This window comes from Bombina bombina, chromosome 2, assembly GCF_027579735.1.
Source record: "Bombina bombina isolate aBomBom1 chromosome 2, aBomBom1.pri, whole genome shotgun sequence".
Lineage (NCBI taxonomy): Eukaryota > Metazoa > Chordata > Amphibia > Anura > Bombinatoridae > Bombina > Bombina bombina.
This window is the reverse complement of record NC_069500.1, coordinates 1,203,424,866-1,203,438,308: the sequence shown is the minus strand read 5'-3', so window position 1 is coordinate 1,203,438,308 and position 13,443 is coordinate 1,203,424,866. Positions and strand designations below refer to the sequence as shown.

Here is a 13,443-nt window from a genome sequence, read left to right as displayed (position 1 = left end):
ACACCTAACACTACAATATAATTAAATACATTAACTAAATTAAATACAATCACCTAAATTAAATTATCTAAAGTACAAACCCCACCCCCCACTAAATTACACTAAATTACAGAAAATAATAAACAAATTACAGATATTTAAATTAATTACACCTAATCTAATAGCCCTATTAAAATAAAAAAGCCCCCCAAAATAAAAAAAAAACCCTAGCCTAAACTACCAATAGCCCTTAAAAGGGCCTTTTGCGGGGCATTGCCCCAAAGTAATCAGCTTTTTTACCTGTAAAATAAAATACAAACAACCTCCCCAACAGTAAACCCCCTAAATAAAATACTATCTAAAAAAAAACCTAAGCTCCCCATTGCCCTGAAAAGGGCATTTGGATGGGCATTGCCCTTAAAAGGACAGTTAGCTCTTTTGCCGCCCAAACCCTAACCTAAAAATAAAAAACCTAAAAAATAATTTGTATTTATTTTAGTTAGGTAGTTATTCAATAGTTAATAACTATTTAATAACTATTCTACCTAGTTAAAATAAATACAAACTAAACTTGCCTGTAAAATAAAAATAAACTCTAAGCTAGCTACAATGTAACTATTAGTTATATTGTAGCTATCTTAGGGTTTATTTTATAGGTAAGTATTTATTTTTAAATAGGAATAATTTAGTTAATGATAGGAATATTTATTTAGATTTATTTAAATTATATTAAAGTTAGTGGGTGTTAGGTTTAGGGTTAGGCTTAGGTTTAGAGGTTAATAACTTTAATATAGTGGCGGCGACGTTGGGGGCGGCAGATTAGGGGTTAAAAAGTGTAGGTAGGTTGCGGCGACATTGGGGGCGGCAGATTAGGGGTTAATAAAAATAATGTAGGTGTCGGCGATGTTGGGGGCAGCAGAATAGGGGTTCATAACTATAATGTAGGTGGCGGCAGTGTCCAGAGCGGCAGATTAGGGGTTAATAATATAATGTAGGTGGCGGCGATGTCAAGGGTGGCAGATTAGGGGTGTTTAGATAATCTAAAGTACAACCCCCCCCCCCCCACTAAATTATACTAAATCATGTTAGGGTGTTAGGTGTAGATATAAATTTTATTTCCCCATAGGAATCAATGGGGCTGCGTTACTGAGTTTTACGCTGCTTTTTTGCAGGTGTTAGACTTTTTTTCAGCCGACTCTCCCCGTTGATTCCTATGGGAAAATCGTGCACGAGCAAAATTTTGCTCAACGCTCACTTCTTGTCTTTTAACGACGGGTTTCTGAAAACTCGTAATACCAGCGCTGTATGTGAGCGGTGAAACCGCACAGCCTCTAACGCAAAACTCGTAATCTAGGTATGTGTATATGTGTGTATATATATATATATATATATATATATATATAATTTGGCCAGATGCGGTGACTAACCTTTCCAGTTGTGATTTTATCTTAGCTGTGAGCTAGCTGGTGAGTGCTGGGTGTTTCTATGTGTTGTATTACTTTTTATTTGTAATCTCCCTTGGTTCTTGCACCCATTCCGGACTGGGGTTAACTGCCTGTGGCTCTGGTGACATCACAGCTTTTTTGGAGTGCTATTTAGCACCCAGGGCTGGATGTTGCTGAGTCACAGGATGTGTACCTGATCCGGTCTTGGAGTGCAGTTCCCTTCCATGTTTTATATATATATATATACACATAAACTTTAAGAAAAGATATGGAATATGTAAATTAATGTACCATGAGAAAGATCGGGAATCAAGCACTCTTTTAATACTAAAAATGGAAATATATTACATACAATATGGGTAGTAAATCTCTGACCAATATAAGCATTGGATCATAAGCATTGGATCGTTCTGTGCATGTGACATACCCGGAAGAGATGATGCAGTTGATCCACGCCAGGCTAATTCGGCGTGTAGAGCACAGTGATGTGTAGCAACACTTAACAAGAATCAACGTAAAACTCTCGACAATAGAAGCTAACTATTTTACAGCAGACATACCTCTGATTACAGATAAGTGTTTATTAACAAATACACAATATGGATAGTGACTGAACCACTGTAGCAATACCGCATTAAGTGGAGGGTCAGCCCGGTCTGACTTTGATTGCATATCACGCCACCTGTTGAATTGAAAATTGGCTGTTCTGCTGTCATTATCCATTGCATCTGCTTGCTTCTCTGCATTTCATGAATTCACACTGAACTGTACTTGCAATACCGCACTATGTGGAGAGCCAGCCCGGTCTGACTCTGTTTGCATATCACGCTATTCTGTTGAATTGAGAACTGCTTACTCTACTATTAATATCAATTTCATTTGCTTGCTTCTTACATTTTCATGCTTTTATAATTTCGCATGGCATCTCTGCTCTGTGTGAAGGGTCAACCTGGAATGAGAATGCTTGTACTATACTCCATCCAGCATGTGTGTTGATTGTTGTTCCGTTGTATACTAACCCATATATATTCAGTGTTTTTATGCTCTTCATAAGGTTGCTGCACTATATTTGTATGCTATTACAAGCAATTTAGTTCTTTCTTGGTACCTCTCAATACTTAGAACCCAGTTACTTAGCTGTCCGGTAATATCCCTTGAACATACTTGGGTACCGTGTACAGCTTGGGTGTAGTATGTGTCAGGTACTATAGAATGATACATTTATATATTTCTTGCTAATAGATGTGCACATCTTTCAGGGTAATACATTGTCATATTCCTGTACATCACATGTTGATTGTGATAAAAGTTACACCTTTGTGACTTTTGTTTGGGAATTGAACAGTTAATTGTCTAACTTTTGTTTTCTTGTTTTCTTATATTTTGTGCTTAATAAATTGCACTTTTTTCATGAGTATATTGGTCAGAGATTTACTACCCATATTTTATGTAATATATTTCCATTTTTAGTATTACAAGAGTGCTTGATTCCCTATCTTTCTCATGGTACATTAATTTACATGTTCCATATCTTTTCTTAAAGTTTATGTGCATATACAATTTTTATAGCGTCTGCACCACTAATCTAAGTTAGTTTGTATACCTATATTAATTAATTGATATTGGTTTGGATGCACATTTGTATTAACCATTTGTCCTGAGTTCCCTTTGGTTTTGTGTATATGTGTGTATGTATATATATATATATATATATATATATATATATATATATATATATAGAACAAGCAATGAAAGTAAGTAAGGTAAAGGGACTTCAAAGGAATATGTATATATTAAGCCACCATGTGGATGTCTATTCCATTCAACCCCTATAAAGGCTTCATAAACAGTTCGCTCTAACAAGCCAGAATGTCCAATCACAAGATGTGCAAAAACCCCTCAAGCAACTATTGCAGAGATAACATATATGAGAGCAAACTAGTGAGTGTCACTTGAAACAACTGAGGATGTATCACCCTCATGCATCCAATGCAGCAGTGTAGCTGGATATATGTGGTAATACCCGAACAGCTTATAGCTGTGTAACTCACCGCTCTTGCTTGAAGTCGAAAACTTGCAGCTTGTATCAAGAAATCCTGTCGTGTACTTCATTTTCCACGGCGTCTAGGGCAGCCCTGATGCCAAAATCCAGCCGGTTCCGGTCATGTGATGAGCATCGGGCGTCTCAGCCAATGGGATCCGTTTGCCTACCAGGAGGCTTTCAGAAGTCAACGTAGGAGGGGATGCACAGTGTAGAGAGATGAAGGGGGAGTGGAATAGAGGCACGCTCCTGGGGCAGCCCAGAATGCTGGAGATGTATAGCCAAAAAAGAAAGTAATATCCAGGCTGCAAAATTTAAAACAAAGTCTTTATTGAATTCCACTAAGGATAAAAAAACGACAGGGGGATCCAGCATATCAGTGTAACCAAGAAGCTCCGCTAACATGTTTCGGTGAAAACCGTAATCATAGCTAATTGGAGACTGGTGTGCTGACTTTTTAAAGGACAGAAACAACACTTGTTGGACAATGTTAAAACCAATAGAATGGTCACACTTGTAATTTTAGAAAATGAATGTATGAATGAAAAACAAACACTCCCTGACATCTCCGTTAACATACTCACAGGCCACACCAAAAAAAGGTGATCAATTAAGAAAAGGCTGTGAGTGATAAACAATAGAAAGAGGAAACAGTAAAAGTTGAAACATATGTTAAATGGTAAATACACACCTAAAGCGTATGGCAATGTTACAGATGAGAATACATATATGAGGACAGAAAGTGCTCACAGTAATGGAGTTAAAACATACACCTTACTCTAAAAAACATCCCAACATAAATAAGTATATACGAATATATAAGCAAAAGTATGTAAACAAAAATATATATAGATAATATGTTGCTGTATATACCAACTTATAAAGAATGTGACAAATGGGAAGAGTATCAAAAACAAGGGACTACTGTAGCACCTAAATGCCCTAATCACAAACATTGTGTACATTATATCATATATTACATAGAATTCCCTACCATGTTAAAGAAGCAGGAGCGTATCAATACAAGGGGGTAACAGTGACCCGGATGTATAAAGGGTTAATTTAGTTGATTACACAACTAAGAGAGCCTGAAGATACTAAGGGAAATAGCAGGAATAGTATCCATAAATATAGATATTATGGTAAACATTATGTATGTATGTATGTATGTATGTATGTGTATATATATATATATATATATAAATTGTAAAAGAGTCCTAAGAATATACTAGGAGTAAGTGTGGATAACAAGGTGCCTGCACAGTCCTCAAAAGCCCAAGGGTAATTCTGCATAAACCATCTATCTACTAATGGATAATGACCTACCAGGTGAGTACAGTTAACAAAAACAATATATGGAATGTATATATGTATACATATATATGGGTAAATATAAGAATGAATATAAATGTTGATTTTTAGAAAGTTGATTTACAGATATCAGGCCTTAAAAGTTTTTTTTTCTTTCTTAAAATGTCAGATATCAAATTGTAAATACTAGTAAATTCTAAATTTAGAGCAAAAATGTATTTTTTTTTATATTTTATATGTTTTTTAGAGTAAGGTGTATGTTTTAACTCCATTACTGTGAGCACTTTCTGTCCTCATATATGTATTCTCATCTGTAACATTGCCATACGCTTTAGGTGTGTATTTACCATTTAACATATGTTTCAACTTTTACTGTTTCCTCTTTCTATTGTTTATCACTCACAGCCTTTTCTTAATTGATCACCTTTTTTTGGTGTGGCCTGTGAGTATGTTAACGGAGATGTCAGGGAGTGGCTGTTTTTCATTCATACATTCATTTTCTAAAATTACAAGTGTGACCATTCTATTGGTTTTAACATTGTCCAATAAGTGTTGTTTCTGTCCTTTAAAAAGTCAGCACACCAGTCTCCAATTAGCTATGATTACGGTTTTCACCGAAACATGTTAGCGGAGCTTCTTGGTTACACTGATATGCTGGATCCCCCTGTCGTTTTTTTATCCTTAGTGGAATTCAATAAAGACTTTGTTTTAAATTGTGCAGCCTGGATATTACTTTCTTTTTTGGCTATATATATATATATATATATATATATATATATATATATATATATATATATATATATATATATATATATATATATATTTCTCTGGCGATTTACCACCTGGAGCAGCCTCTTTTAGACAAGTGTGCCTATCACATTAGAAAACTATCCTGAAGCATATCAGTCTGATCCCGCCAGTTAAGGTCAGTCCAGCCCCGAAATACCAGGAAATTCTCCTTTGAACTGGCTGCACCTCACCGATGAGGCCCAATAGGCCGAAACGATCGTCTGGGGTTGTCATGTTCCTTGTTCAAAGGAGAATTGCCTGGTATTTCGGGGCTGGACTGACCTTAACTGGCGGGATCATACTGATATGCTTCAGGATAGTTTTCCCATGTGAAAGGCACACTGGTCTAAAAGAGGCTGCTCCAGGTGGTAAATCGCCAGAGAACTAGCTGATGAGCTGTTGTTCGTTCCTGTTGGAGCGCTTCTCTCTTCTGTATGCAAATTAATTATGACCCAGGGGAAGTCTCCCTATGGGTGTTAGGGGCAACCAGATATGGACTCCTTGGCCAATGCTTGCTTAGAGGAATGTGGCTGCACCTCACCGATGAGGCCCAATAGGCCGAAACCATCGTCTGGGGTTGTCATGTTCCTTGTTCAAAGGAGAATTGCCTGGTATTTCGGGGCTGGACTGACCTTAACTGGCGGGATCAGACTGATATGCTTCAGGATAGTTTTCCAATGTGAAAGGCACACTGGTCTAAAAGAGGCTGCTCCAGGTGGTAAATTGCCAGAGAACTAGCACAAAACCACCACAAACACAAAAGCACTGCATATACACACACAGTACAAGCAAATAAGGTTATAAATGTAATTCATCTATTACAAAAACTAAAAGATAGGAAAGGTTAACATTTTAAATAAGCATATTTAAAAAATATATAAGCAATGAATCAAAAATAGCCAACAAACACAAAACACCACACTAATGTTGTACTTTTTTTTTTTTTTTTTACAATTAAGAAACAAAACAAGGACATTTAGTGGCAAAACATCTTACTTTAATGCTACAGTTTAAAGGGACAGTTAATACCTTGTAATTACAAGACATTTCTGTTGTCTTGATATAGAATAACATATCCGTCAAATCTAAACATTTTTTAACTCCTTCACGCTGTTAGGATGTTCCATGCCGTCCTAACAGTGCTGGGCTTTATCTTCATTAGGACGGCATTGAAGTCCTACCTTATATAGCGTTTTGTAGCCTCCTCCTTTTATGTAAAGAAAAATCGGACTGGGGGCATGCCTAGCAGCATAGGCAAAAGGTTGCTCTTCTATAATGAAATTAAAAATGCCTCTCTGCTTTTGCTTTGTATTTATTTAATGCAGGTCCTATGGTGGTGGTTGGGTACATTTCACTTACTAGACCGTAAATGGGAAGTATACTAGGAATAGTATTTCCATAGTTTACTGGAAAGTAGATTACTGTAACAGATGAAGCAAGAGCAATCTCATATTGGCATCAGTCACTCTGTTGTAGTGCATGATTTTATCAGGGCTTCATGAAATCAGACTTTTTTTTTTTTGTTAACACTGACACTAAACATCTATACATGAGCTAACTGGAGCATACAACAATGTTTGCCCTTGATTTTTAGTTTTGGTCTCTTAAAGGGGCATTGTAATTCTTTCCTATGCATTTAAAGTAATGTTAAAGGGATCGTAAATGTAAAAAATAATGTTACATAATTGTGCACTATGACACCTTGTGGGGAAAAAAAAAAAAAGATTTGCCAGCTTTTAGCCCCCAAAATTATACTTACCTTACTTTCCTCGCCAGCCTCTTCTGATGTGGGTAAAGCTTTTCTTTTGCCTCATACTTTGCAAACTAATCAGCTTGTTTAGTAGTATAATGTCACTTGAGGTTATAATCTTTAAGAACAGCAACTCTTTCATTGCATATCAAGCTATTAACATTGTTATTAAACTCCATGAAAAAATAATCACTTGTCCACCTCTGCTCAGAATCAACATTTCTTTTAGATTTAAAAACCAACATTATGGAGCATTACAGGGTCAGAGAAGGTTGTCCCCTGTCAGATGTAATTTGCTGTTTCTTACCTCCTCTCTTGACAGCACTTTGTATAATGAAAGCTAAGGATATAAATACAAAGAATAATATGTAACTATATATTAATTTTATTTAATAAAAAAAAAACAATTCTCCCATTCTCCTGCTTATCTGTGTTGCATGGTGGGGGCTAAATCCCTTGTGGTCCAATGAGGGATTCAAAAATGAATCCCTTGTTGTACCTCTGGCTGGTGCTCCTTCCGGGCGGCGCTTAGTGATGAGAGTCAGAGTGCAGGCTGCATTCTGACTCACGCTGAGGGCCAGTACTGCGAGGGAGCAGTTACGCAGGCTGCACCCAAGAAAGGTGCAGAGCTTACTGCTCCTCCTCTGGACCACCAGTGATTACTTTTTGACGGTTTTAGCCCCTCATTGGACCGCTAAGGATTACTTTTTATTTAACATATTGCTGGTTCAGCAGTATATTGAATCAAAAGGAAACTGCCGGTGCGCCCTAAGGCCTTAAGGTAGCGTGGGCTCTGACCAGGCCCAGATGCTACCCGGCCCACTTGGAATTTTCACGGGATCCTGGTGGGCCAGTCATGCTTTGATACCCCTGTTCTACAGTGTGCAACTAATGACTGTGTGGAATATAACCGTGTTATGTCAGGAATCTGCACTTCCTCTTCTAAAAAAAGTTAATTTACAGGTAAATGGAACAAAATAAATATAGAACTACTGTATAATGCAATTTTTTTATTTTACATATAGTTGAACATTAAAGTACAATCTTGACGTTTATAATGTTGCTTTAAACACCTCTTGCTTTTGTGTAAAAGCTGCAGTTTCCTCACGCTCCCTAGAGTCTAAACACCAAATTCTGTAACCTGCAAATCAAATATTTTGTTTAGGCAATTGGCAGCATTTTGAAAACATAGGTTGCTGAATTTGATTTTTTTTTGCCATTTTATATTCTTTTTAAAGGGACCTGAAAGTCAAAATTAAACTTTCTTGATTCAAATAGAGCATCAAAAAAACAAACAACATATTTCCATTGTAAGATTGTACACTGTCTTTTTATATGCACACTTTCTGAAGCACCATCTCCTACTGAGCATGTGCAGGAGTTCACAGTTTATACATATGAGTCTGTAATTGGCTTATGGCTTTCACATGATACAGAGGACAGGGAAATTAAAGGAAACTTTGCAATTTTTCAGAAAAAATATCTACTGTTCATCTGGAATTTAAACCAAATGTTATTGCATTATCTTTTAATCATTGACCTGTTAATAATGCAATTTTACTGTCTTTAATGCTGCTTTAAGGAACAATTACAGGATAGGACTGAGCCACTGTTTGTCTCTAAAAACTTGCTTGTTTCTTTCTGTTTCTAGAAGAAAGAATTTTGACAATTTTTTTGTGTGTTAACAATATTTCTGTTGCACTATTTAATGATTTTTTTTAATTTTATTTTTAACTAAACAGTGTTGCTGAAATTCAAAAGGATGTGGAGTACAGGCTGCCTATCACTGTTAAAAATATAACCATCAGCTTAAACATGTAAGTTGACTAATTTTCACATTAGTTAAATGAAACTGTTTGTTAAAGATAAGTTGGTATGCTATTTAAAAATAGGTTTATACATAATATTTAAGAGGGTGTCAGCTCATGAACTATAGATCAGAAGCTCCAGTTTGACCAGAATACAGGTATTACAATGCATAGACACCAGCCCTTCTATAGCCATAGCTGTTCCTTTGCAATGTCAATTGGGTCTTCTCATTGTGCTTAATGGGGACATTTGATCAAGACTAACTGGAAGCATAAGAAAAACAAACAAAATCCCAGACCGGCTCCTTCCAAGGTATAAAACGGAGGTTCTTTATTGAAAAATTAAAACGCTAAATACAAAAAAACACTCACAAGTAAGCAACAACTGCTACTATTAAAAAACGGGCAAGAAGGCTACGACCAGGGGCCGTATGACGTCACTGATGTGTTTCGGGTTTCCCTGTGATCATAGTAGCCATAGTGGAAGCATAAGAAGCCCAGCACATTTCTCTTTCTTTTTTTTCTCTCTTTTTCTTTTTAAGCAATTCCCAAGAAAATGAATAACAAATGAGTTCTAATATACTTTGGCTTTACAATGAAGCCAAATGTTGTTCAATTGTTTACATTAGAATGTAAAACTTAATACATAACTTCCAGCCTATCATTTACAGTACCATGTGGGTATGGCTTACAAAAGTATGTTCTTTATTTTCTTATTTCTAATTCCATATCAATGTAACACATTTTAATTCAAATACACACTAATAAAAAAATGATCTTTTTTAAAATTAAAAAAACAAAACCTATTTAGCTACAACAAATATTTTTTGTGAGTAGCTCCCAAAAACTGAGGTTTAAGTGCAATGGCTGCAAAAGACTAACAGTATGTGTATGTGTGTGTTTCTGTGTGAAAAAGTACCACACACATTGCAATACAGAGTTGTTTTCTATAGCATACATTAGCCAAATGAGCATTAGCAGGAATTATCTAACATCTAATGAGCCTCAGCTAGAATGATAGAGAAACAATCAGTACAGTATCCCTTTAAAGATTATTAGATGTAAAAAAAAATCCAGGTCCTGCGTAAAGTTGAGAATGCAGGTTGCTTAAGCCATTGCACAAACTTTCCAGTGATGTCCTATAGCACTGAGAATCTATCATGAACACGTTTTATTTGGAAAAGAAGGCAAAGTAATAAATTTCTGTTCCTTACTCTTCTTTTCTAAATAACGCGTATCTTTGAAAGATCCCATCATGTCTGTTTTTTTTTAAAAAACATTGTTTAATACACTTATATTGGCCTTCTAACTCTAGATGTTTAAAACTATTAGTTTACCTTTCTACATGGTAGTTGTGGGTGTCACTGATGCCTTGAAACTTTATTGAACTTTGATGCTTAACATTCTTATGAGAGGTCTACTTGTTCCCCAGGCAAGGACTATCGGTTTAGAGTCTACTATGTGTGACAACAAATAATGTCTAATCACATTAAAGCTTCCCAGATTAGAAGTGGCACCATATTTATCGCTTTCGCTCACATGTAAACACCATTAAAACTAAGCTTTTGATAATGGCAGGTTAGCGTGCACATTACAAGTTGAAAATGTTTGCGCGCATGCAAAACCTAGTGCAAGCTAACCTCAGGACTTCGGATATCGTAACTGTATTAACTTCTCCCTATAGACTTCAATGTAGCATGCTGGTAAAAAAAAAACAACGAATAAACAAACATTTATCACACGCTAACTCAACGCCGCATTAGACCAACTGCACTAAAGCCGAAGGTAGTTATGAGGGTTTACATTCCAATGTTCTTTACATAAAAGAAAATGTTCTTTTTATTTTTAAATATAAATGTGTGTGTATATGTGTGTGTATATATATATATATATATATATATATATATGTGTGTATATGTGTTTATATATATATATATATATATATATATAAATTATATTTTGCTTTAAAATATATATCTAATATGTGTGTGTGTGTATGTGTGTGTATATAATGTGTGTGTGTATGTGTGTGTATGTATATATATATATATATATATATATATATATATATATATATATTTAAAAATACCAAGAACATCTTCTACTATGTGAAGAACATTGACATGTAAAATATTTACAGTACATACACAGTTAAAAACATCATACAATTATTAAAATTGTTAAAAAAAACTTTTCAAGTTTTCAGGTATGTGTGTGTGTATATGTAATATCTATCTATCTATCTATCTATCTATCTATCTATATATATATATATATATATATATATATATATATATATATATATATATATCAGTAATGTTTATGGGGTAACCCTTCAAGTCTGTAGACGGGGGATAACCCCGAAACTTTACTGATTAAATAAACTAACAATCACATTAAGACCCAGTGCGAGCAAAACTCGGGCCACAGTACCTGCTAAGTAAGGAAAGAAGGTTTCTACTTCTGGGACTCCAAGGGACAGGAAGGATCGTACAGTGGTGTTCTTTGATTTCCGAAGCAGTGAGGAGTTCTGGAGGATACATTTTTACTTACCTCATATTGATTGAAGTTAACTCAAGTAAGTGGACACCCATAAGGGGGACTAAAAAAGACGAAAACATCTAGAATTTTAGAAGATCTTTTATATTCATATTTATATATATGATCAGGAACAGGAAGAAAGAAACTGCTGCAGTGCAGTAAAATCAACGTGATAAGTTTATTCAACCACAATCATGGGATAGTCACAGACATGTATCGCGCAGGAAATTTTACTTACAGATTTCTGGAACGGCGATGGGGTCGAATATGGCCCCATCATATGCCAACATCTTTATGGCAGAATTTGAGCTATTTGACACTGATCTATTTCGTGACCCAAACATCAGGATGTCCAAGAGATATATAGATGACTTGTGTATCATTTGGACGGGCACCAGACATGAGTTGGATAACTGGTTTGCCCAACTAAACGGATCAAGTGAACACCTCAAATTCAAAATGAATGCTTCTGACACCTGTATTGAGTTTTTAGATTTGTTAATCTTCAAGAATGGTAATCGCTTAGAGACTTCTCTATACACCAAGGAGACGGATAGGAACTCCATCCTGAGAGCTGCCATCCACCGGCCCTTAAAAGGGCACTGCCTATTTCCCAATTGAAGAGAGTGGTGCTGAACAACAGTACTGAAAGTAAAAAGTTGAAAAAAATCCAGGAAATGGATTCAGGATATCAAATCTACTATGTCCACATTGACACAAGCTGAAGGATTGATAAAGAGAACCAGAGAAGACACACCTGACGTGGCTTCAAGGATGACGTTCGTGACCACATATTCTCCTGACAAATGGCAAACACCCAGTATTCTACAGGAGAATTGGCACATCATCAACACAGATGAATGCTTACCCTTTAAGAATACTATCCATCCGAGGGTTGGTTATAAATGTTCAAGATCTTTGAGGAACTACTTGATGCGTCCTGACAATGTCCAAATTTATACCAACAAGACTTGGTTAGGGAAGCCTAAACATGGTTGTTTTAAGTGTATGGGTTGCACTACCTGTAATGGGTTGGTACAAAGAACCCACTTTTTTCCACCCATGGCACAACAAACGCTATGCCATTAAGCACAGAGTTACATGTACTACCACGTTTATAGTGTACATGCTGCAGTGTTGCTGTGGCAGGTATTGCGTTGGCAAAACAAATGATGATCTACGCACCCATATGGCCAATATCAGGGCATCCATACGTGCTGCCCTAGCCACTGGTGAAAGTGATCAGCCAGTGGCTAGACACTTTTTGTCTGCCAAACATACTGTGGCCGATTTGCAATAAGTTATCATTGATCACGTCCCTCCCTTACTGAGAGGGGGTAATAGGGCCAAATTGTTGTTGCAAAAAGAGACCAGGTGGATTTACACCTTGGATACTTTAATACCTAGGGGCCTTAATACCCATTTTGAAATGCAATGTTTCTTGTAATGATCTTGTTTGTACATATTTTACACGTAATAGTATATTGTGTAGTACAGCTAGCCATAGGTTCATACTAATCTGATAGTCATACTCTGAGTCTGTCAGTTATTAGATTATACAGGGATGATTAAGATTGTATTCATAATTTTTATGTCTTTTTGACATATTCCCACCTAGTTAAAGCAATTTTTGCTTTAGGTAGGTTTCATTTGTCTCCCTTTTCAAATTAATTATGTCCTGTTACAGGGTATGGATTTCATAATTACACTTGATATTCATTACTTGCCTGTTTTTTTGTAAGTAACATCTATCTTATTCCCCTCATTAGTTAAGATATA

General features: G+C 35.9%; 1 protein-coding gene across 1 annotated transcript in view; it reads left to right on the top strand.

Annotated features, from left to right (window-relative positions):
• VPS37A (VPS37A subunit of ESCRT-I) overlaps nucleotides 1-13,443 on the top strand; it is a 104,153-nt gene that overhangs the window by 2,579 nt on the left and 88,131 nt on the right. The window contains 1 exon segment of the mRNA XM_053703921.1: nucleotides 9,058-9,132. Within this exon segment, the coding sequence (XP_053559896.1) occupies nucleotides 9,058-9,132 (75 nt within the window).